The 23,619-nt window shown below is 53.2% G+C and overlaps 3 protein-coding genes across 5 annotated transcripts; 2 read left to right on the forward strand and 1 right to left on the reverse strand.

Annotated features, from left to right (window-relative positions):
- Window positions 1-1,980: 1,980 nt before the first annotated feature.
- PSME2 (proteasome activator subunit 2) lies at window positions 1,981-5,904 on the reverse strand. Its single transcript, XM_043920015.1, has 11 exons — window positions 5,136-5,904; window positions 4,794-4,826; window positions 4,290-4,352; window positions 3,966-4,052; window positions 3,831-3,861; window positions 3,647-3,744; window positions 3,030-3,098; window positions 2,806-2,873; window positions 2,583-2,637; window positions 2,198-2,284; window positions 1,981-2,108 (listed from the first exon to the last, which is right to left on the reverse strand). The coding sequence occupies exons 1-11, from the start codon at window positions 5,181-5,183 to the stop codon at window positions 2,028-2,030; spliced, it is 720 nt and encodes a 239-aa protein (XP_043775950.1). The 5' UTR covers window positions 5,184-5,904; the 3' UTR covers window positions 1,981-2,027.
- Window positions 5,905-6,036: 132 nt separating this feature from the next.
- On the forward strand, window positions 6,037-16,943 carry RNF31 (ring finger protein 31). Its single transcript, XM_043920011.1, has 21 exons — window positions 6,037-6,436; window positions 6,523-6,669; window positions 6,820-6,975; window positions 7,197-7,256; window positions 7,360-7,435; window positions 7,670-7,841; window positions 8,433-8,820; window positions 8,995-9,285; window positions 9,536-9,784; window positions 9,884-10,069; window positions 10,181-10,387; window positions 12,595-12,768; window positions 12,852-12,950; window positions 13,044-13,133; window positions 14,558-14,672; window positions 14,766-14,884; window positions 15,157-15,270; window positions 15,411-15,468; window positions 16,125-16,221; window positions 16,520-16,688; window positions 16,801-16,943. Exons 1-21 carry the CDS (start codon window positions 6,245-6,247, stop codon window positions 16,852-16,854), a joined length of 3,213 nt encoding a protein of 1,070 aa, XP_043775946.1. The 5' UTR covers window positions 6,037-6,244; the 3' UTR covers window positions 16,855-16,943.
- IRF9 (interferon regulatory factor 9) lies at window positions 16,841-22,382 on the forward strand. 3 transcript variants are annotated; one of them, XM_043920014.1, is made up of 9 exons: window positions 16,841-16,950; window positions 18,338-18,518; window positions 18,792-18,975; window positions 19,210-19,340; window positions 19,428-19,533; window positions 19,637-19,708; window positions 20,546-20,887; window positions 21,713-21,828; window positions 21,953-22,382. In XM_043920014.1, exons 2-9 carry the CDS (start codon window positions 18,339-18,341, stop codon window positions 22,121-22,123), a joined length of 1,302 nt encoding a protein of 433 aa, XP_043775949.1. In that variant the 5' UTR covers window positions 16,841-16,950; window position 18,338; the 3' UTR covers window positions 22,124-22,382. The 3 variants fall into 3 exon arrangements, with proteins under 3 accessions (XP_043775949.1, XP_043775948.1, XP_043775947.1); XM_043920013.1 differs by lacking the exon at window positions 16,841-16,950 and adding an exon at window positions 16,986-17,578; XM_043920012.1 differs by lacking the exon at window positions 16,841-16,950 and having other exon boundaries at window positions 18,317-18,518.
- Window positions 22,383-23,619: the final 1,237 nt, after the last annotated feature.

The raw sequence follows: 23,619 nt of genomic DNA on the forward strand, positions 1-23,619 counted from the left end.
TGTCTTCCTGGCACCCCTCCCTTTCCTATCACCACATTCACATTTAGTGTCTGGACACAGGTGACACTTGAAAGTAAAAGTGTTAATTCTCAGTCGTGTCTGACTCTCTGTGACCCCATGGACTGTAGCCCACCAGACTCCTCTGTCCATGGAACTCTCTAGGCAAGAATATTGGAGTGTTGTGCTCCTCAAGCACCTGGTCGCCTGAGCTGGTCGGACCTGGGAAGGGCACAAAATGCAGGCCCAACTGCGTCTGTGCCTTTGTGGAGTACCCGAGAACCTGAACCTGAGCGGCTTAGACTTGGGAAGTGCATGCAACCCAGGGCCCACTTTAGACAGTTCCCCTGCAGAGCAACCTGGAGCCTGAGCAGTGTAGACGGGGAAAGCACACACGCTGTGAGAGGGGGCAAACCCAGTGTGGTCCAGACACTGTGAGCACACCCCACACACTCCAGTGATATTTATTTGCAGTGTTCCTCCCTCCCCGCAGCACAATTGAACAAGTGAGCCTAAATAAATGACCACCTTCACCCCCTTGCATCAGAGAAGGCAATGGTACCCCACTCCAGTACTCTTGCCTGGAAAATCCCATGGACAGAGGAGCCTGGTAGGCTGCAGTCCATGGGGTCACTAAGAGTCAGACACGACTGAACGACTTCACTTTTCACTTTCATGCATTGGAGAAGGAAATGGCAACCCACTTGTGTTCTTTCCTGGAGAATCCCAGGGACGGGGGAGCCTGGTGGGCTGCCATCTATGGGGTCACACAGAGTCAGACACGACTGAAGCAACTTAGCAGCAGCAGCACCAGCAGCAGCCCACTTGCATCAGGGCAGAAATCAGACACTGAAGAGACTTGCAAACAGAGAAAGCCAAAATAAGAGGGAATCGCTTTGGAAGTGACAAGTGCAACAGATTAAAACCCGGTAGTTAGCATTGACTACATTGGAAGGGGCCTATAGACCTTGAGAAGAAGTATAAACTGGATCAAGGAACTATCTGAAACTGAACTGACCCCACACTGCCCTCAACAGCTCCAGAGAAATTCCTAGATATATTTTACTATTATCATTTTTTAATTTAAAAAATATTTAAGTTATTACTCCTTTAATTTTCATTTTTAAAAACTACTATTACCTTGCAAAAAAAGACCATATTTTTAAAGCAAATTTCATATATATTTTTTATAATTGTTGTGATTTTTTTTTTAATATTGTATTTCTGAGAGTCTAACTTCTACTCTAGATTTTTAATCTTTGCTTTTTGGTATTTGTTATCAATTTTGTACCTTTAAGAATCCAATCTTCAGTACCCATTTTTACCTAGGAGTGTGATTATTGGCTTGATTGCTCTCTCCCCTTTTGACTCTGCTTTTTCTCCCCCTGGTCGCCTCTATCTCCTCCCTCCCCCTTCTCTACTTAACTTTGTGAATCTCTTTGGGTGTTCCAGGCTGTGGAGAACACTTAGGGAACTGATTACTGGCTATATTGGTCTCTCTCCTTTTGACTCTCCCTCCTCTCCTGGTCACCTCTATCTCCTTCCTCCCTCTTCTCTTCTCCGTGTAACTCCGTGAACCTCTCTGAGTGTTCCAGACTGTGGAGAGCAAATAGGGAATTGATTACTGGCTAGATTGCTCTCTCCCCTTTTGATCCCCCCTCTTCTCCTGGTCACCTCTATCTCCTTCCTCCCTCTTCTCTTCTCCATGTAACTCTGTGACCCTCTCTGTGTGTCTCTCACTGTGGAGAATCTTTTCACCATTAACCTAGATGTTTTATCGTCGATGATGTATGGATGGAGAAGTCTTGAGGCTACTGTAAGAATACTGGAGTGGATTGCCATTTCCTTCTCCAGGGGATCTTCCTGACCCAGGGATCAAACCTGGGTCTCCCACAATGCAGGCAGATTCTTTACCATCTGAGCCACAAGAGAAGCCTAGGTGACAGTACATGTTTTTTTTTAATGAATGACACACACCAGAGGTTATCTACACAAAGTATAGGTCATTTATTTCCCTCCTAACCCTGGGCTCAGTACATAGATGGCTTCTCTTCACCCTTTGGGTTGACAATTTTCTCCAGGTTGCTGCTGATAATATGGTAAAGCTCAGCCTGGAAGACGGCCAGAGGGTACAGTCAGTTTCTTGGCCTTTCCCCTGCCTCCCTCATCCACCTCCCTTAAGGGCTTACTCCAGACTCACATAGAAGGCCCTCAGGTCCAGCACCATGGCCCTGAGCGCCCCATAGACTGCCTCGTCTCGTTCGTGCACCAGGGCCCGGTAATCCATCTGGGATGTGGGAAGCAAAGCTGAGTAAGCCCCATAGGAAGGTGGGACACTAGTCTGGTTTCCTCATATAGGGAATAGGTAACTTGAGGAATGAGCCCCTTCTCAGCCAAGAAATGGGATTCCCACAGAATCAGAGAAAGGAGTCAAGGTTTGTGAAGCCCAAATCAGTTTTCCTGGGCTTAATATACTCCACATTGGAAAGGTCATAAACAAGACAAAGAGGACCTCTATCCCCACTTCCTCCCCCGCCCCCACCCCAGCCAGCCTCAGCCAAAAGGCTGGTAGACTATGTACTTACTACATGGGTCTCCTTAGAGGCCTTGGCCACAGCATCCCCACGTTCTGAGAAGTACCTGCCAGAAGCAAGAGGAATAACCACAGGAATGACTATTCAGAGAGAGAGAGCTACTCCCTCAGACCCTTCCCAAAGCCCCACTTCATCCGAATGGGCATGCTCAGCTTTGGGAGTCCCAAATAAACGCCCCTGCAGACTCCCATACTAGTCCTCCAACTGTTCTCACTTGGAAATAGTTGTCTGGAAGGCTTCCACTTTGGTCTTGACTGCATTTACCCTCTCCAACACCTTTTCCTGTGGTGATAAAAGAGATGGGAGGCAAAGAAAACCACTTTATCTCCTCCCTCCTTTGCTCACTATCTCCCACCTTCTTCCAGGTCATGTCCAGCTCCCGTCCCTTACTCTCCAAGTCTCTCCCTGCTCTCAGCATCCTGACATACCCTTTCTTACCTGGATTGCCACCCCAAAGTCATTTCCATCCTCAATTTTGGGGATCAGGTGCTGGATCCATGTGATCACCTACATTAAAAGATATCATGTAGGAATCATTCAACAAACTCTGTTCTTGTTACTGCTACTTCCTAATAAACCTACATTTAACTGAGTACGTATTATATGCCAGGCACTGTGCTATGTATTATATATCTCATTTAATCTTCACAACAAGCTTTCAAGGTAAATATTCTTATTGTACCCACTCAACAGATGAAAAAACTGAGTCACAGGATGTCTAAGTGACTTACTTAAAGTAACCAGTTAGGTAAGTGATAGAGTCAGGATTCGAACCAAGGCAGTCTCCCTCTAGGGCCTACGTTCTTAAACCGGCTCACTATATCAGAGCGCCTGTGCTGCATATCTGGTACAGCAGTAGGCTCAGAGGTTATGGAGGTGGACACAGCACCATCTGATTTGGGGATGTGATCCCCATTGTGATAAACAAAAGGTATCTAAACACAAACACAGAAGGAAGCTTCCTATTTTGGGAATAGGTTCCTGAATGAAGGACTTGAATCTCTTAGGGCCTGGCCTTGCTTGTCTTTTCTATGTCCCCCAGTTCCCAGGCTTACCAGAATGCATTTTTCTTTGAGAGTCCAGACTTCTGGCTTAACCAGGGCAAGCAAGGCCAGAATCTTCTCATTCCCAGGGAGAAAGCCGCACTTAGGGACTGTGAGAAAGAGGGGATTTAGATCCTTTCTCATCCAACAGTCAATGTGCCATTTCCCTTTCCCTAGCCACCTCTTCCTCTCTTACCTTCTTTCTTCTCCTGCTTATCTGTTTCCATCTAAGGGAAAAAGAGGGGACGTAGTTTTAGAAAAGTCATGGAGGTTGGAGGGCCATCATTTACACTGCATTTATAGCCAGAGCCCTACACCCTGAGCACCTCACCTCATCATCCTTGGGTGGGGGGTCTGGAATAGGGATGTCCAGTGGGGCCCGGAGAGAATTCAGGTCAGTCACATTGAAGGAGTCCTCCTGCACAGAGCTCACTGTCAGGGGCTGCCCAGCCTCTTTCCCCTCGGCCTGGGTCAATCCTTCCCTTCACACATCACACCCACCCTCTGCCTCGGAACCTAGGCTCAGGCTTCATGTTATTCTAATGTCTACCACGTGCAACTGTACTCTGCATTCAGAATGCAGTTGTTAGCTAGAGAGAGTGGATGAAGAGGAGAGAGGCAATGGGATGGGGCAGGAGGAGTTCACACTACTTACTTGCAAGAGCTGATTAAGGTATATGATTTTCTGAGGCAAGAATCTGTAGAGGAATTCCTCGGCCTGTGGGTTATATTGCAAGGGTCAGAATCACAGAAAGCATTCAGTGAGACGTCTGAGAAGTGGGACTGGAAGGGCCTCTAGAAATCACTGATTCTAACACTTACAAATGAGGGAACTGAAGCCCTGAAAAGTGAAGGGACTTGCCCAAGCTGGGATGCAGCAGAACCGAGGTTAGAATTGTGGTATTCATTCGTACTTTGGGGCCATGGCTTTTCCCTCCACACCAAAAAAGGGGAGAGGAAGTGAGGGAACTGAGGAAGGTTTTAAGAGAGGTCAAAGTAAAAGTAGAGATCAATAATTAAGAGCTTATCTTGGGTGGAGGTTTGATAAAGTAGGGCACGGGGCGAGGGTGGGTTTGGGGATCAGTCTGAGAAGTTGCAACCCTCAAGTACTGGCCTTAGACTCTGGGTTAAATCGCTTGAATCCTGAAGACGTACTTACCTCCTGGAAAAGATTTTGCCTGAAGACGTCCACCTGCACAGAGAGCAGTACCCGGATGTCGGTTAAGGGTCTCAGTTGTCCAGAGTAAGATCCCACCCTCAATGGGATGCCCTCCAACTTGGCTCAATTCTTCCGCACCACAAGCCAGATTTCCCTGGAAGCCTATGCTCAGTGCAGAGATAGTCCAGAGAGCAGGTATGTGTAATCTCCCGGGGCAGAAGTGAAAGCACTTAGAGAGGTTGGGAGATTTCTCTGGCACGGCCTCGTTCCCCGGAGCACCCAGTTTGGCCTCCATTCAGAGGGGCTCCCCAGCCCCTTCCTGGCCTCCCGGTCCCCCGTTACCTGTTTGCGGGCTTCCCCGCTCAGGCGCACCCCACAAGGCTTGGCCATGCTGCTCCAGTTGCTGCTAGATCTCCGGTCCCCCAGTTCGCCGCCTGGGCTTTCGCTTTCGCTCCCGACGTCCAGGCCCGCCCCCCTCAGCCCCGCCCCTTTCCTTCTTTTCCCCCTCCCCCTGGAAGACAGCAAACCGTAGGGAGCCCCTCTGCCATTCTCAGCATGTGCGAGTAGGAGAGGCGGTGCTGACTGGTCACAAGCCCGGGGGCTGCCCGGGGGAGGGGCTAGGACAAGTGGAACAGGCGGAGACTGAACAGGGGCTGTCTCTCGAAGGGGAGAGGCTTAGAGGGAAGGGAAAGGACCGCCCAAGGATAACCAGGGTTGGAGTAGGGATAAGGGTGGGAGAGTGGGAAAGGGGGTGCTCAGTGGTGTGGCTCCCCCAGGAAGGCTCGACTGCGGGGAAGGGTCAGAGAGGGATCAGAGTGAGTGGGAGAAGTAGTAGGAGGGAGAAGGGATAGAGGATATGGAAGAAGGAGAGGGGGCTTCCTCCTGAAGGGCACTCTATCTTCAAGACTGACAGAAGGGGCTTGACGGGCTCAGGCTGGCCAGAGTTGAGTCCCCAGCTGAGTGGGATTTCCCCAGTGGGGTGCGGATAGAGAGGAGGACTTTGAGGGGGAATAAAGTAACCCCGCACCGGGGGCTACCCGGGGAAGGGTGGAACCAGCCTGGACCAAAGAGGGGAAGCGAGCTAGAACAAGGTTTACTGCCTAGACGCTCTGGGGGAGGAGCCAGGGACTATTTACCATTATAATTGGCTGGGCCTTCATGGTCACGCCCCCTGACTTCCTGGCCCCACCCTCTCTTAAGTTTAAACTCCTCCCGTTCCTCTGAATTTGGGTCTCAATCCCGCCCTCTTTCCTAGTACTTCCTGTTCCCGCTAACCCTGGCATGGGGCCCGGGGCCGAAGAGTGACCGTAGCCTGAGTGACCCCGGGCGTCCGCACCGACCAGGGTCGGGCCGGGAAGCCAGACCCCAGACGCTCCGGACGGTGCGCGGGCTGTACACAGCCTGCGCCCGGTCCAGTTTGGCAGCGGGCCGGGGCTGACTCCTGTCTCAGGATGCCGGGGGAGGAGGAGAAGCGGGCCTTCCTGGAAGCCCGCGAGGAGCTAGCGAGCGCCCTGAGGAGGGATTCCGGCCAGGCCTTTACGCAGGAGCAGCTCTGGCCACTACTGGGCACCTCTCTGCCGCCAGAAGCCCGTTACCTGCAGCTGGATGCTGCACGCCTGGTCCGCTGCAACGCTCATGGGGAGGTGAGGCCCGCCCCGGCTCGGGAGGAGGACAGAGGACCTGAGGCTGTGTCGGGGCTCACAGCTCTCTGCTCTCTGACTGCTCCCAGCCCCGAAACTACCTCAACACCCTCTCCACGGCCCTGAACATCCTGGAGAAATATGGCCGCAACCTCCTAAGCCCTCAGAGGCCTCGGTACTGGCGCGGGGTCAAGTTTAATAACCCTGTCTTTCGTTCTACGGTGGATGCTGTGCAGGTGAAGCCCCTGGACCCCTAATGGGAATAGGAAACTTAGCCTGGGCTGGGGGTTGGCTAGAAAAGGTCTGAGGCTGTGCTGAATGGGTTGAGTCCCAGCCCTATTGGGAAGGGGGCCTGCTGGGCGGTGACTGGTTTGCCTGTGTGGCAGGGGGGCCGGGATGTTCTGCGATTGTATGGCTACACAGAGGAGCAGCCAGATGGGTTGAGCTTCCCTGAGAGGCAGGAGGAGCCGGATGAGCAGCAAGTTGCTACAGTCACACTGGAAGTACTGCTGCTTCGGACAGAGCTCAATCTGCTGTTACAGGTGAGGTATCTCTAGTCCTGAGGACTTAAGCACCAGGGCTGGGGAGCCTAGCCTAACAACAAAGCCAGTCTGGGGACTCTCATACTGCTGAATCATAGGCATAGTCCTGTAACTTGGGATCTCTCTGTACTTTTCACTCTGTGAATGTTGGGGGACCAGGGCTTTGAGGGAGGGTCTTGTTCTAAGGCTATAGGTGGGAACTCTTCTCATCTTGTTTGCAGAATGCTCATCCAAAACCGCAAGCACTGGAGCAGCTGCTGAAAGACAAGGTTGAAGATGATGTAAGGAAGGCAGGAATGGGGCTCTGGGGCCTGGTGAACAATGGCAACCTGTTGTGGGCCTGTGTCCCCAAGCCCTTACTCATTCCCTGTCCTTTTTCCTCAGCTACTGCAGCTCTCAGAGTTTGCCCCCTTACTGAGAGAGATTGCTCCCGGCCCCCTCACCATACCCTCTGCTGCAGGTATTACTGTTCTGTATTAGGGGGAAGGAGTGCTAGTAGATCATATTGATAGAAGTTTCCTCTTTCTTCTTGATTATCTCCCTTTCTTTTAAAAAAGAGATTAAGATTGTCTCTTTGGGTAGAAAGATACGTTGAAATAGTAGTCTGTGATTTGTTTCCCTCCACAGCTGATTCAAATGTAACCTGGTCTTTTGTAGAAAGATATTCTGTTTTTCTTTCTCTCCCATTCTCCAGGCTCCACTCCTGGCCCCTGCTTCCTCTGTGGTTCTGCCCCAGGCACGCTGCACTGCTCAACCTGTAAACAGGCCTTGTGTCTAACATGTGATCGCCTCTTCCACGGACACCCAGACCGTGCACATCACCATCGCCAGACCCTGCATGGGGCCCCTCAGGCCGTTCACCCCAGGTGCGAGATCTTCTTTTCTGAGTGGGAGCAAAATTGAGAGAACTTAATATTCCTCGAGTCTACTATGTGCTGGATATTGTGCTAAAGACTGTTTCATAGATGCCAAGCAGCTGGCTCCTGCCTTTCAGGAGATCATAGACATACATACCAAGCAAGATACACATACCAGTCATAGCAAAATAGATTGTCATGGTGTGCGAATAGGTAGTGGGAGGAGGCACCCTAGTCAGAAGGATCAGCTCGATCAGTTGGCAGTATTTTAAGCCTCTAATAGGGGTGAGGCTGAAAATCCCATGACCTGAGGATCCTGGTAGGCTACAGTCCATGGGGTCGCAAAGAGTTGGACACGACTGAGCGACTTCACTTCACTTCACTTCACTTCAGGGGTGAGGCTGAGATATTTACCAGCCAGACCTGAACTTTAAGCTGTCATTTCAGTGTTGAATAAGCTATGACTGTGCGAGTGTTTCAGGCAGAGAGGATAACATGTGCAAAGGCCAGAGCCATGTGCTGTCCTGCAGGGTATGAGGGGGGCCCATGGGTAAGGGTCCTAGGCACCCCCTCAGCAGGCCATGTCTATTTTTCCAATAGCCTACCTGCCTCAGCTCCACCACGGCCTCAGCCAGCCTCCGTACCGACCCTGGGAGACAGCTCTTTTTCTCCCCCCGATCCTGCAAGTGCCCGTCTGCTCTGGCCCTGTTCTGCCTGTGCCTTATTAAATGAACCTTGGGCAGTACTCTGTGTGGCCTGTGATCGGCCCCGAGGCTGTAAGGGGTTGGGTCTGGTAATCGAGGGTCCCCAAGGAACTGGGGGCCTAGAATCTGAGCTTTCCCGGGGTCACTGGGCCTGCCAGAGCTGCACCTTTGAGAACGAGGCTGCGGCCGTGCTGTGTGCCATATGTGAGCGACCTCGGCTGGCTCAGCCTCCCAGCTTGGTGGTGGATTCTCTGGATTCCGGCATTTGCCCGAAGCCCCTTCAGGTATCTTGTTCCTGGCCTTCTCATCTCTTTATTTGCATCTGTGACCACAGGCCGTTCTCTACTTCTTCATCCCCTGTTTTCCTTTAGTTCCCCGGTATCTTTCCCCAAGCTTCCTATATGTCCATTTTGAGCCTTAGCCAGCCTTCGATAGGATAATTCTTTCTGCCTTTCCAGCAGGGGGATCCTGTGCTTTCCTCTGTCCAGACTCCAGTGTGGTACTGTATTCACTGTACCTTCTGCAACTCTGGCCCTGGCTGGGTGTGTGCGATGTGCAACCGGACCAGCAGCCCCATCCCAGTACAGCAGACCCCCCAGCCCCATGCCAGCTCTTCGGAAGAGCGACAGGCTGAACCAGGGCCTTCACGACGCCTCAGTGCCCCCGTGACCAGTTCCTGCGGGGACCTTGAGCAGCAGCGCCAAGACAAGATGAGGGAGGAAGGCCTCCAGCTGGTGATCAAGATCCGGGTGAGGACTTGGGCCTGGGATGAGCTTGTCGGGGAAGGGAGAGGCTGCAGTTGATTGATGGGAGTTCTCCAAACCTGTCACTGTCAGCAGCAGCAGCTGTGTGAACCCTTCCCCCAGGGCAGGTGTCAGACTGTGCACCGCTCACATGATCCATGGTCTCAAGCACTGTCAGCATTTTGGTTCAGGCTAAGGTGCGGGTGGAGTGTGCCCTTCCCGATGGGCTCTCTATCTGAGCGGGGCTGTTTCTTAGGAAGGGGAAGCTGGAGGTGCCTGTCCAGAGGAGGTCTTCTCGGCTCTGCAGTACTCGGGCACCGAGGTGCCCCTGCAGTGGCTGCGCTCAGAGCTGCCGTACGTGCTGGAGATGGTGGCTGAGCTGGCTGAACAGCAGGACCCGGGGCTGGGCGCCTTTTCCTGTCAGGAGGCCCGGAAGGCCTGGCTGGATCGTCATGGCAACCTGGATGAAGCTGTGGAAGAGTGTGTGAGGACCCGGCGGAGGAAGGTATAGCAGCTGTGCTGGAGGTGAGGCAGGGTTGAGGGCTGTGGATCTAAGAGCCTCTCACACTCTGATTCACTCCTTCTCGCCCCTCCCAACTCACAGGTGCAGGAGCTCCGGTCCCTGGGCTTTGGGCCTGAGGAAGGGTCTCTTCAAGCCTTGTTCCAACATGGGGGTGATGTGGCCCGAGCCCTCACTGAGCTACAGCGCCAGCGCCTAGAGCCCTTCCATCAGCGCCTCTGGGATAGTGGCCCTGAGCCCACCCCTTCTTGGGATGGGCCAGATAAGCAGGTGCTGGAAGGAGGTGAAGAGCCCACTTAGTAGGGCTGAGGGCAGGCTGAAGGGTAGGCTCCCTGGGGTCTGACAGCCACATCTTCCCTCTCCACCTGAATCGCCTTGCAGAGCCTGGTCAGACGGCTTTTGGCAGTCCACGCACTCCCCAGCTGGGGCCGGGCAGAGCTGGCGCTGGCACTGCTGCAGGAAACACCTAGGAACTATGAGTTGGGGGACGTGGTGGAGGCCGTGAGGCAGAGCCAGGACCGGGCCTTCCTGCGCCGCTTGCTTGCCCAGGAGTGTGCCGTGTGCGGCTGGGCCCTGCCCCGCAACCGGGTGAGTCTCCACTGCCTCCGGCCTTAGAGTCGCTCCGTTCCCTTTGGACCTCCACTCTACCCCGGGTCCTGTCTCTCATGTTGTCTTTTGCTCTGCAGTTGCCCATGTGCCCCTGAAGGCTTCTGGGAAGGGGAGAGCAGGAATAGGCCACCTCTCTCTCTTTTTTTTAAATGTTCTATTATGGGAAATTTCAAGTATGCAATAGTAGAGAAAATTGGATAAGAAATTCAGCTTCCCTCCCTCCACTATGTATTCGTCATCAAGCTTCAACCATTATTAATGTATGGCTAATCTTTACATATCTACACAGGATTATTTTGAAGCAAATCTCAGACATCAAATAGTTCACCTGTAATATTTCCATATCTATCTCTAAAAGATAAAACTCTTTGAAAATACAGGCACAGATGCCACTGTCATGCCAAAAAAAAATTACCAGTAATTCTTTAATGTCATCATCAAATACCCATTTGGTAGGGACAGGCCCCTCTTATCTCCTGAGCCCCTTCTAACTTAACTCTAGGTCAGAAGTGGTGGTTCTTTGGCCAAATACAGCCCAGGTTAGTTAGGCTGGCTCTGTGTTTTTGTTTCTTTTTACTTTTTATTTTAAAATAATTGTAGATTCACAGAAAGTTGTAAAAATAGTATAGTCTTGTGTGCTCTACCCACCTCCCAATGGTGACATCTTATATAATTGGAGTGTAGTGTCAGGACCAAGAAATAAATATTGGTACAATGTTAGCTAGACCACAGACCTTGTTCATTTTGTGCGTGGATGTGTATGTTTGTTGTTCAGTCACCAAGTCGTGTCCAACTCTTTGAACCCCATGGACTACAGCACACCATGCCTCCCTGTCCCTCACCCATCTCCCAGAGTTTGCCCAAGTTCATGTCCATTGAATCAGTGATACTATCCAACCATCTCATCCTCTGTCATCCTCTTCTCCTTCTGCCTTCAGTCTTTCCCAGCATCAGGGTCTTTTCCAATGAGTCTGCTGTTCACATCAGGTGGTCAAAGTACTGGAGCTTCAGCTTTAGCATCAGTCCTTCCAATGAGTATTCAGGGTTGATCTCCTTGCTGTCCAAGGGACTCTCAAGAGTCTTCTCTCACACCACAGTTTGAAAACATCAATTCTTTGGCTCTCAGCCTTCTTTACAGTCCAGCTCTCATATCTGTACATGACTACTGGAAAGACTATAGCTTTGACTATACAGACCTTTGTTGGCAAAGTGATGTCTTTGCTTTTTAATACACTGTCTAGGTTTGTCATAGACAGAGAAGCAATCATCTTCTAATTTCATGGCTGCAGCCACCACCCACAGTGATTTTAGAACCCAAGAAGAGGAACTCTGTCACTGCTTCCACCTTTTCCCCTTCTATTTGCCATGAAGTGAGGGACCGGATGCCATGATCGTAGTTTTTTTAATATTGAGTTTTAAGCTGGCTTTTTCACTCCCCTCTTTCACTCATGAAAAGGCTCTCTAGTTTCTCTTCACTTTCTGCCATTAAAGAGGTATCATCTGCATATCTGAGGTTGTTGATATTTCTCCTGGTTTATATGTGTACTTGTGTGCAATTTTATCTCACATGTAGATTCACGTAACCACCTCTACAATAAAGATATCACAAAAGAACCCCTTTGTGCCACAGCTTTATAGTTGTAACCTTCTTCCCCTCCTCCTGTCATATAGCAACCACTAGTCTGTTTTCCATTGCTATCGTTTTATCATTTCAAGGATGTTTGTGTATTTGCTTTTTGTGGCCACGCCACATGGCTTACAGGATCTCAGTTCCCCAACCAGGAATTGAACCCAGGTGCTCAGCAGTGGAAGTGTGGAATCCTAACCACTGGACCACCAGGGAATACCCCCCTCCCTTTTTTTTCCTTTTTTAATTAATGGTGTCTTCTTTTTAATTTTTATTTTCTATCGGAGAATAGTTGTTTTACAATGCTGTGCTAGTTTCAGGTGTAGAGCACAGAAAAGTGATTCAGTTATCATGTGTTTGCTTTTAATTGGCTGAGCATGACTTTAGAGGGTCTTCCCTTTACATTACATCTCACCATTGTCTGTTTTTTTTCCATCTGAAGGTCTTCAGACATTTAGGTTGCCTGCCCAGTTGCAGCAGACACCAGGCCACTGCCCCTTCCACCGGCTGGCAGCTGTAGCTTCTGACCCCTCCCCTCCCATCCTCTCCCCTCCACCAGATGCAGGCCCTGACCTCCTGTGAGTGCACCATCTGCCCCGACTGCTTCCGCCAGCACTTCACCATCGCCTTGAAGGAGAAGCACATCACGGATATGGTGTGCCCTGCCTGTGGCCGCCCCGACCTCACCGATGACACACAGCTGCTCAGCTACTTCTCCACCCTCGACATCCAGGTAGGGCGGTCCCTCGGGCTCAGGGTGCCCTGGGCTTTGAACAGGAGCCTTGCCCACCCGCCGCTTTCGCGTCCTGTCCCCAGCTTCGAGAGAGCCTAGAGCCAGACGCCTACGCGCTGTTCCACAAGAAGCTGACTGAGGGCGTGCTCATGCGGGACCCCAAGTTCTTGTGGTGTGCCCAGGTCAGTGGGCTGCCCAGAGTTGCTGACCGGAAGGAGGGGTGGTGAGTAGCACGTGGTGAAGCCTTAGACAGATTTATGCTCTTGCACCCACAGTGCTCCTTCGGCTTCATATACGAGCGTGAGCAGCTGGAAGCAACATGTCCCCAGTGTCACCAGACCTTCTGTGTGCGCTGTAAGCGCCAGGTGAGGCACATCTAAGCTTTGGAATACCTGCTGAGCCACTGCAGGTGCTGTGTTAGACTTGGGGTTTGCTCCAGAACAGAACAGACAAGCTCTCTGGTCTCAAAGAGCTTACAGACTAGCAAGGGAGGGAGGGGGCAAGGTTGAGGAAGGGAGAGAGAACAGAAGTATATACATCACTATGTGTTCTATGAAGAAAACAAATAGGAATCTGAGGTCAGGAATAACAGAGTGGACCTACCTGGTACATGGGAAAAGAGGTTAGATAAGTCTTCTCTAAAATGGCTTGATTTAGGAACTTCCCTGGTGGTCCCGTGGTTAAGAATCCGCCCTGCAATCAGGGGTTCAATCCCTGGTCGGGGGACTAAGATCCCACATGCTTTGAGGCATCTGAGCCTATGTCCCACAACTAGAGCCCCAACAGCTTGCCACAACTAAGACCCATCAAAGCCAAAAATAAATAAATATTTAGAAATAAATGAAATGGCTTAATTTAAGCTCAGGCCTGAAAATTAAGAAGTCAACTATGCAAAAAGTATTTGAGAGAGAAAGAAAAAAACACGGGAAGGCCAAAGTCAAAAAAAGCGTTGTATGGCTGGGGCCTCGAGAGCGAGGGCAAGAGTGGCAGGTGATCCGAGAGGATCAGGAGAGGTCATGATGAGGCCAAGCGAGGAGGGGATGGGCCTTTCCTTCTCTGTTTGGGCTGTCCCATGGGTCATGTAAGATCTTAGTCCCCCGTTAGGGATCGAACCTGCGCCCTCTGCGGTGGAAGTGTGGAGTCTTAATCACTGGCCCACCAGGGAAGTCTCAGGTCCTTTCATGCTAAGACTGGACAAGGGGTTATGCACTCTCATTTACCTTTAAAATTTTGAATATTTGAATGGATTCCTAGTCTGAGTGAGCCCAATAAAACTGTTTATTCTTCATAAAAAAAAACTCAAATATTTGATACCAAAAATCTGCATCTGTCTTATGAAACACAATAATAAAGTGAACACCTGCCACCCTACCTCCAAACTTCCAAGCTAGAACACTCCCAGTGCAGTTGAAGCTGCCTGATTTATGCATTCAAAGGCACACTGGCTGCTGGGTGGAGGCTGAACCACAGGGAAGCAGGAGTGGAGGCAGAGAGACTGGTCATCAAGGCAAGTAACCAAGGCGAGAGCTGGCCTGGCCTAGAGTAAAGCTGTTCAGAGTAGGGATAAAGAAAAGGGGAGCTGGGCTGAAGTGACAGCAACGGGACTTGCTGGTGAATGTGTCAGGTGTGAAGAGATGAGAGAACCAAGGCTGGCCCTTCAGTTTGGTGTTGGAGCACATGGTGGATGGCAGTGCTGTATACTGAGTCAGGGCCACTGGATCTGAGTAGGGTGGCCAGCAAGAAGGGCCTGGCATGGAGCTTTCATGGGAAGCTTGCTTCCTTCTGGCAGTGGGAGGAACAGCACCGAGGCCGGAGCTGTGAAGATTTCCAGAACTGGAAACGCACCAATGACCCAGAATACCAAGCCCAGGGCTTGGCGATGTACCTTCAGGAAAATGGCATAGGTAAGGCGCCCAGTAATCTCTCATTGCGAAGAATGACACTCTCTTCCTGGGGCCTGAGGAGCAGCCCCAGCCCTGACCCGCTGACCCTTGCAGACTGCCCCAAGTGCAAGTTCTCGTACGCACTGGCCCGAGGAGGCTGCATGCACTTTCACTGCACCCAGTGCCGCCACCAGTTCTGCAGTGGCTGCTACAATGCCTTTTACGCCAAGAATGTGAGCCCCCAGGACTGGGATGGAAGGGGTAGCAGGGTGGGGGCTCCCGTGAGGAGTGAGGGGCGGAGGCTGTGGAGGAACAGCCCAGGGGAAGAGGAGACCAGTGGGGGGTGAGGTAAAGCACCTCTCTCTGTCCCCTCCCCCCTTCTGCTTGCTCCAGACCCTCCAATGTCTCCATCTCCCCCACCCCTAGACCCCTCATGCAGGGGTTCCTGAGAGGCCAGGACCCCAACAGTTTCCAACTGCCCCTCTCTCATCTGGGTTTCCACCAGAAATGTCCAGACCCTAACTGCAGGGTGAAGAAGTCCCTGCACGGCCACCACCCCCGAGACTGCCTCTTCTACCTGCGGGACTGGTCTGCTGGCCGGCTCCAAAAGCTACTTCAGGTCAGGTGGCCAACTGGGCTGGTTCGCCAGCTGCCCAGGAGAGGAGGCAGGATGTAGGGTGGCAGGAAGGGAAAGGTCGGACGTGGAAAAATCAGCAGGCTGGCATCCAGGGAAACTAACTCCCATCCTTCTGCCCTCAGGACAATAATGTCATGTTCAACACAGAACCCCCAGCAGGGGCCCGGGCAGTGCCTGGAGGTGAGTGTCGGGCCAGGCCTGGGAGGAGGCCAGAGGAGGGGCTGGGCTCCCGCTGTGTGATGGATGAAAGGGAGGCTTGGGTCTGGGGTTGAACCAGGATGCAGAGCCCGTCCTATGCCTGCTTGTTGTCCCGTTTGGTGAGTCAGCCTCCCCGGGCTTGTTTCTTCCTCTGTGAAGCAGGGGTTGTGTCCAATTTACAGCCCAACTCTTTTATGTAAGGACACATTCAAGCGCCTGGAACCTTGATGCTAATTTTATTCTCCCATTCCCAAAGGATAGTAATTCATTAATTAACTCAATGGCTATTTAATGAGACTTACTAGTTGCACTGTTTTAGATTCTGTGAGGACAAGAGAAAAGATGTTGCATGTGATTCTAATCTATCCCACTTCTTACCATCTACATAGAGTAAGACCATCACAGAATAAGCTAACCTTGTAAGAGCTTAGCTAAACGCAAAGACAGCCTGGTCCCTGCTTCTGTATCACAAGTGGTCTGCATAGTGGAATCTGTTTCCCAACACCTCCCCCGCCCCACTTAGAGCAGGGACTCCTGTCCTCAGTCCTCTTCCTAGAGGCCACCTCCCACATTCTCCTGGGCCTTTGTGGTCAGTGGCCTCCTCCAGACAAAGGATCCCTTCCTTCCCTTACCCCTAGGTGGCTGTCGAGTGATGGAGCAGAAGGAAGTTCCCAACGGGTTCCGGGACGAAGCCTGTGGCAAGGAGACTCCTGCTGGCTATGCTGGCCTCTGCCAGTGAGTGCCAGGCGGGGCATGGAGCTTGGTGTTACGGGGAACAGGAGAACTGGGGATGTGCCTGGGCAGAGAAGTGGGCCTCTGGGAGCAGTGGGTCCTGTGAGAAGTAGGAGGGAGGGGGCCCTCCAGGCAGGGGCCCAGCAGGCAGCACACACAGGTTGGCAAGTGCCTACAAGAGCAACAGGCAAGGGGCGTCCATCTGGTTCTTCCGAGTACGCTAGTGCCCAGCACGGTGCTCAGCACACTCAGTTAAAATCAGCCAAACAGAACAAATATTCTACCCTCTCATCTTCCCCAGGGCGCACTACAAAGAGTATCTTGTGAGCCTCATCAACGCCCATTCACTGGACCCAGCCACCCTGTATGAAACGGAGGAGCTGATGACAGCTGCTGAGCGCTACCTGCACATGCGCCCCCAGGCACTGCCTGGGGAGGACATCCCCACCTACCACGCCCGATTGTTACAGGTAAAGCCTCCCCGCCAGCCTTGCCTCTGACCCCACTCTCTAGGAGTCCCCTTTCCGGCCTGTGTCTGAGTCCCAGGCTTCTAACATCATCGTCTTCTCTCTCTTTCTGCAGAAGCTGATAGAAGAGGTGCCCTTGGGACAGAGTATCCCCCGCAGGAGGAAGTAGCTGAGGGCGAGGGTCCCAAAGAGGGGCCTGTGGTTCGTCTCCCACAGGAACAACTCCAGCACCAATAAAGAGGCATTTCCTTGCCCAGGCTTCTTGGTAGTCCTTCTTCCTTCCTGACCCAACCATCTGGGGGCACCAGGGAAAGGGGAATGGGGTGAACAGAGCTTTGTTAAAACTTGTTGGTAGACAAGGGCAACCCTCCCCATCCAGCCACCTGGCCTGGACTTCTTCCTCCCCTGCCTCCTTTCTTTCTTTCATTGAATTCAGCTGATATCTGGGGTCACCTAGTAGGTACCAAGCAGGCACCATGGGGGGAATATAGATGGGCAAGTGGTACAGAGCTATCCAGAGGCCCCAGACCAGACTCCAGGACACTGCAGCCTCCCAGGGGAAGCAGCAGTGTCCCAGACATCAGATACAAGCAAGGGGAATCTTAAGGGAGGAAAGGGAAGGAGCCTGAAGCAGGAGAGGCTCTCCTCCACATTCTGACAGCAGGATTCCAAAGATAAGGTTCTCAGATGCTGCTTCCCCCTGGTGGTAACCAGTTGCCCTGCAACTCGGAGACCACGTGATTTCAGGGAAAAGGCCCTCCCTGGAGGAGAACTGAAACTTAGGGTGGGGACTGTAGGAAGGGGCGGAGAGATACAGAAGCTGCCCAGCTGGGAGGTGAGCTGAGCTGAGCTGAGGTCCGCTGAGCCCTGGGACTGCCTGCACAGCAGCTCAGGTAAGATTAACCAAAAATGGGGATCAGCTTGGGCCTCAGTTTGGAAAGCCCTGGCCAGACTGGAGGTGGTGGGTAGAGGCTTCTGCAGACCCCTCTGCTAGACTGAGGAATAGACAGAAGGCCTGTGAGCCAGGGAGCTAGAAGTTTGGCCTGAGTGAAAGACTGATCAGGGGCCGGTGTCCCAAGCCCTACAGGCCAAGGACAGGAGGACCTGCTATGGGGCTGTTTGGGGAAGAAGACTGCCCCATCTCCTGCTTGTTTTCTTGCCTTCTGGCCCTGCCCACTTCCGCCGCAGCTCTGCCCCAGCCCCCAGCTCCCTGCCCCACCTGCTCCTGGGTCAAGCACAGAGGAAGTTTGGGGAACATCAAAGAAGTTGTGAGGGTGGTGGGTGAAGAGGGTTGATGAGACATCTCAGAAGCAGCTACTGTAAACACTGGGGATCTAGGCAGGACATCTCACCTGGAGCAGGACACCAGGGGAATTCTCTTCCAAACAGTAGATTCCTGAAAAATATCAAGACCAATGCCTAGGATTTCCCTCCAGACGTCACAGCTTGGGATGTTAAAAAGAAAGTATTTTTGATACTTGCTAGTGATGGCAGAAATGAAACAATTCAACCTCAGAATTTTGAGATATGTCTGGAGACAAAATATAAATGGGATCTCCGGGGGCCCTGGCCAGAAGCCAACCCCAAGGGCCAGGGCCTCACTCTTCCCAAAGTGTCAGTTCCTCTGACACTTCTGTTGCTCTTATCCCTAGGATGGCATCAGGCAGGACACGCTGCACCCGAAAGCTCCGGAACTGGGTGGTGGAGCAAGTGGAGAGCGGGCAGTTCCCAGGAGTGTGCTGGGAGGATGCGGCCAAGACCATGTTCCGGATCCCCTGGAAGCACGCAGGCAAGCAGGACTTCCGGGAGGACCAGGATGCCGCCTTCTTCAAGGTGAAAGGCCTGGAAACTGGCCTCTCGGAGGGAGGGATGGAGCACACACTGGCGCTGTCACCCTGTAGGGTGACAAATAAAGGGGAGATTGGAGGGTAGGTCTAGCCCCACGCAAGATGAAAAGGCAAAACTCAGCATGGATCTCGCGGTGGCAACAGCTGAGCATAAACCTAGCACAAGCCCTTCTGTGCGAGCGCTCGGGCTGTACATCCATGAAGCCAGCCGGGTCAGTGGTCCATTGCCAGCGATCTCTTCACTGCTGCTGTCTTCTAGGCCTGGGCAATATACAAGGGGAAGTACAGGGAGGGGAGCTCGGAAGGCCCTGCCATCTGGAAGACTCGTTTGCGCTGTGCTCTCAACAAAAGTTGTGAATTTGAGGAGGTTCCTGAGATCGGCCATAGGGATGGCGCTGAGCCCTACAAGGTGTACCGGCTGCTACCACCAGGAACTGTCCCCGGTGGGTGTCCCTCTGCCCCACCACTCCTAAAATCAGCAGCCGGGGGTGGAGTGTGGGGGGAAGGATGGAGTTCTGCGCCTCCCGGGAGCATGGTGGGCCTCCCTCCAGGCCCCTGTCCTTGGGAAGAAAGTTCCCTGCCCAGTCCTGCTCATCCTTTCACTGCCTCCTGTCTTCCTCCTTCCTTCTGTGCCCACTTAAGGCTCTGACATTTGCCTCCCTCTCAACGTTCCACAGCTCAATCAGGGACCCAGAAATTACCATCAAAGCGACCCCACAGTTCTGCCTCCTCTGAGAAGAAAGAGGAAGAGATTCCCACAAAGAACTGCAGACTTAGCCCCTCCTTGCTCCAGGAGCCCCCTCAGAATGTGAGAGCTGGGGAGGGAAGCGGATGGGTCCGAGGGCAGAGCAGTGACTGGGGGCGAGGTGGGCCAACCACAGGAACTTGTCTGCAGGAGATGGTGGAGACCAATGGGAGAGCTGGCCGTGTAGACTTTGGGAGCAGCGGGAGCAGCGGAAGCAGCAGCAGCAGCAGCAGCAGCAGCCCTGAGCCTCAGGAAGGTACCAGGGGTCCTGCCTCTTGCGTCATCCTCCACACCACACCCTCTGGCCCTTGGACTCCCCAGTCCACTCTGAATGACCAGTACCTCTGCCTCCCTTCCAGGTAGGGACACAGCTGAGGCTCTTTTCCAGGGAGAATTGCTGTCCCTGGAGCTCCTGCCCCCTCCAGATTCAGGTACTTGGCGTTTCTGACTCACCCCTGCCCCTGTCCCCCTTCTTCGTCCTAAGGCCATGCATGTGTTATCTAATCTGTCAGAGCTGGCAGCAGGGTCCCTGACCCAGAGGCACTGGATTCTAGGCAGCATGCCTGCCAGATTCCAGACTCCAGACACAGCTCACTTCTCAAAAATACCCCCTACAGATTCTCTTCCCTGGAAATCCACTTTGAGATGTTGATTCTGTGGGTTAAGTAGAGGCCCGGTCTCTGGGACCCTCTTGTAAACTGTAAGACCCTGGGCATTAAGGCCTCAGTGGAAACCTATGTATTAGCTCCTCTCCTGAGTGCTGGGAGCCAGGGAATTCCCATGGTGTAGTGGTAAAGAATCTGCCTGCAATGCAGGAGGCCTGGGTTTGATCCCTGGATCGGGAAGATGCCCTGGAGAAGAAAATGGCAACCTGCTCCAGTATTCTTGCCTGGAAAATCCCGTGGACAGAGGAGCCTGGAAGGCTACAGTCCATGGGGTTGCAAAGAGTCAGACACGACTGAGCACACACACACATAAGGGCTGGGAAAGCATGAGTGGAAGACCCCCTGGCTGCTGAGGGTCGGGGGGTGAGGATAGGAAAGGCAAGGTCTTCTCTGTCCTCAGAAGGCACAGCGCTGCCCCCACCTCGCAGCCTGCCTGGTGGTCACCAGCCCTCCTTTGGTCTCTCTCTGTGAGCCCCACATTCCTCACCAGCAAAATGAGGATGTTGAGTTTGCAAGGCGTCCCTCTTCGTTTCTCCAGAACTTCCTGCCAGTCAGTGGGGCCCCGGGAGGGCACTGGGGCAGCTGGCCTTTCTCTGTCTGCAGACTACTCGCTGCTGCTCACCTTCATCTACAACGGGCGTGTGGTGGGTGAGGCCCAGGTGCAGAGCCTGGACTGCCGCCTCCTGGCTGAGCCCTCAAGCTCCCAGTGCAGCATGGAGCAGGTGATATTTCCCAAACCCGGCCCACGCGAGCCCGCCCAGCGCCTGCTGAGCCAGCTCCAGAGAGGGGTCCTGCTGGCCAGCAACTCCCGGGGCCTCTTTGTGCAGCGCCTCTGCCCCATCCCCATCTCTTGGAACGCGCCCCAGATGCCACCTGGCCCGGGCCCGCACCTGCTGCCCAGCAACGAGTGCGTGGAACTCTTCAGAACCAGCTACTTCTGCAGAGGTGAGGCTGCTCCAGCCAAGCACCTGAGCCTCTTCCCCCAGCCCCGCTCCCCGCCTCTGGGCCGGCCATCACCCTGCGCTCCCTCTAGCCAATCCCCCAGCACAATTCAGGCCTGGCCCCTGCACTTGTGTGGTGCACATCTCAGGGCGCAGCCCTGGCAGCCCCCCTTCCTGGGCCAAGACCACAGAAGATGAGGCCCAGGTGGAGCCCAGCACCATAATAGCGCATCTCAGGAGCGCCACCACATGGAAGCGTACCGTAATTACAAGAAGGTGCGCTTTGCACCACACCCCCGTCCCCCACCAAACACACTCGCACAATGACCATCCACACACTTGTGTGAGCTGCGCATGTCACATGTTCTCGGGCTGCCCTCGGGTTCCCCCTCTCCCAACCATGCTGAGAATTCCACTTACTGCCTCCATTCAGCTCTCAACTGGACCTTGGGACTGGGGCCAGGAATACAGGGGATGCAGAGTGAGTGTGGAAGGGAGTGATCAGGCAACCAAGGTGTGGCACGCCTGTGTTAGCAGCCAGGACTGCTGCCAAGCAGACCCTGAGCTCCCCCAGCAGAGAGGTTTCAGGGTGTGTGATGCTCGGCTACCCCTAAAGGGGGCCCCTTTCCCTCTTTGTCCTCAGGTGAGTAGCAGTTTAGTTCCTAGCACAAGAGAGCAGTCTCACCACCCCCGGCTCCTGCTCTAGCCTTGGTCTCTGAGTAGCCCCATTGCCACCCCTCTTCCTCCCTTATGGGTTCCTCCTTCGTCCCTCCCTGCCTGGGGCCTTCTGTCTTCTCTTTCTTCCAACTCCTGGCCTTTTCTCTCTCAGACTTGGCCAGGTATTTCCAGGGCCTGGGGCCCCCACCCAAGTTTCAGGTGACACTGAACTTCTGGGAGGAGGACCCTGACCCCAGCCACACCTCACAGAGTCTGATCGCGGTGCAGGTGAGTCAGCAGAGCCTGCACAGGGGAGGTGTATTCCAGAGAAGGGCATCCGGGGGAAGAAGCCCCGGGGTATAGCATCCGGCCCTGTGGTGCTCACCGACCCCTCTCCCACCTCTCCGCACAGATGGAGCAGGCCTTTGCCCGGCGTATGCTGAAGGAGACCCCAGAGGAGCAGGCGGCCACCCTGTCTCTGCTGCAGAGCCTGCAGGACCCGCTGCCTCCTCTCCTCTCTATCCCGCCGGTCTTCTTTGAGACAGCCTCAGCCTCCTTGCTGTCGACCTGCCTCCCACAGTGACTGTTCTCATTGGTGGTCTGTGATGACTTTGTCCCTCATCTCCTCATGGACACCGATTGGTGGGGAACTCAAGAATGACTTTTTTTTTTCAATTTTGAGATATACCCTCTTTCATGTCTGAGGAGCTGAACAGGGCAAGTCCAAAATGGTGTGAACTCAGTGGGCCTTTCCCTCTGCCCCCAACCCTAAAACCTGGCACTTTATATTTTCGTCTTAGATCTTCACTAAGGATTTAAAATAAAATGTTACTGAAAAAGGACTCCGCATCGGATTCATTGAGAGAAGAAGGCAGCAGGATCACAGGGAGATGATAGAGATGTCACCTGAGAGCAAGGTTCCCAAGCTCTCTTCCTGCTGGTGTCTCTGGGCCCCTCTCCCCTCATCCACCCACAGGTTCTGGCGAGGGAGTTGCCAGGCTCTGTGGATTCTGGGCCCAGCTCTCTGTATCCTCTGGGCAACCAGGACTGGAGGGAGGGTTGGGGTCAGCCACCAAGAAGGGCACTGAGCCACCTTCTCTCATGGCAAAATCCAGTGTCCACAGCCCGTGGCTAGAGGCCTCTGATTCGGCCCAGGGTTGAACTCCTATCTGGAAGTCTCAATGAACAGACCTGAAACCACGAGCTTGGGCCCTGGGGCCTGGCATGGGAGGACATCAGAGGGACGGGGGGCTGAGCCTCCTGTGCCCGGGGCAGATCATGTCCGGGTGCCTCTTCTCCGAGTGTCTGGGGCACTGCCACCCTAACTGAAAGCTGCTCCCACGCTGGTCTCCTTACTCTGTCTGAGCCCCACGACAGACAACCTAACCTAGACTGCCACGTCAGCCGCACTCTATTTGCGAGGATCCCAGGGGCCCAAATCCACCACCTCTCTCCCTTACCTCGTGTTTATCTTGCTCCCTATTTGGAAGTTCTTCCCAAGGCCACTGGTCCTCCTACCTCTCTGGACATTCACCTTCACCAAACTATTTCACCACTTACCCAACTGCCATAGCCTCCGGCTTCCCCCCTTCCCATACAGGACACCAAATGGGCAGAGAAGGAACCTCCCAAACCAGCTCCTTCCTGTCATGTCACTTATATAAGCTTTGAAGGGTTCAGCTACATCGTTAAGTCTAGATAGATGTCTGGCTTCTTGAGGAAGTCCTTACTGTCTCACCTGACACGTCAGCGCTGCTCTGGAGCCTTCCTGCCTCCTTGGACCTTCCTTGTCCCTCCCGAGATGGGCACCTGCTTAGGCAGTGAGGAAGTCGGGTGCTGAGTGCACAGGTACTCAGGCCCTTTACTTCCTGTTCCATCATACCCCACCTCCAACCCATCAGCAGGTTCTAGCATCCCTTTCAGAATCTCTCCAGAATCTGGCCTCTGCTTCCCTCACTAAGACTGATTGTTCAACCACTGTTTTCTCCCACACCTCTTCTTTCCACTTCCTTCCACATCTTTACTGCTCCCACTCTTGTTCACCTTCAGTCCATTCTCAACACAGAAGAGATCCTCTTA

This window comes from Cervus elaphus, chromosome 12 (assembly GCF_910594005.1).
Source record: "Cervus elaphus chromosome 12, mCerEla1.1, whole genome shotgun sequence".
In the NCBI taxonomy this organism is placed as follows: Eukaryota; Metazoa; Chordata; class Mammalia; order Artiodactyla; family Cervidae; genus Cervus; species Cervus elaphus.

What these genes read in the sequence shown, in the direction of transcription:
- PSME2 (XM_043920015.1), bottom strand. Translation starts at nt 5,183, where the DNA reads ATGGCCAAGCCTTGTGGGGTGCGCCTGAGCGGGGAAGCCCGCAAACAG. An exon ending in TTCCAGACAACTATTTCCAA is followed by an intron (nt 2,638 to 2,805) that starts GTGAGAACAGTT and finishes TGCTTCTGGCAG; the next exon opens with GTACTTCTCAGAACGTGGGG. An exon ending in CCTCTAAGGAGACCCATGTA is followed by an intron (nt 2,285 to 2,582) that starts GTAAGTACATAG and finishes CCCACATCCCAG; the next exon opens with ATGGATTACCGGGCCCTGGT.
- RNF31 (XM_043920011.1), top strand. Translation starts at nt 6,245, where the DNA reads ATGCCGGGGGAGGAGGAGAAGCGGGCCTTCCTGGAAGCCCGCGAGGAG. An exon ending in AGCTGGTGATCAAGATCCGG is followed by an intron (nt 9,286 to 9,535) that starts GTGAGGACTTGG and finishes GCTGTTTCTTAG; the next exon opens with GAAGGGGAAGCTGGAGGTGC. An exon ending in ATGCCTTTTACGCCAAGAAT is followed by an intron (nt 14,885 to 15,156) that starts GTGAGCCCCCAG and finishes GGTTTCCACCAG; the next exon opens with AAATGTCCAGACCCTAACTG.
- IRF9 (XM_043920014.1), top strand. Translation starts at nt 18,339, where the DNA reads ATGGCATCAGGCAGGACACGCTGCACCCGAAAGCTCCGGAACTGGGTG. An exon ending in AACCAGCTACTTCTGCAGAG is followed by an intron (nt 20,888 to 21,712) that starts GTGAGGCTGCTC and finishes TTTCTCTCTCAG; the next exon opens with ACTTGGCCAGGTATTTCCAG. An exon ending in AGAGTCTGATCGCGGTGCAG is followed by an intron (nt 21,829 to 21,952) that starts GTGAGTCAGCAG and finishes CTCTCCGCACAG; the next exon opens with ATGGAGCAGGCCTTTGCCCG.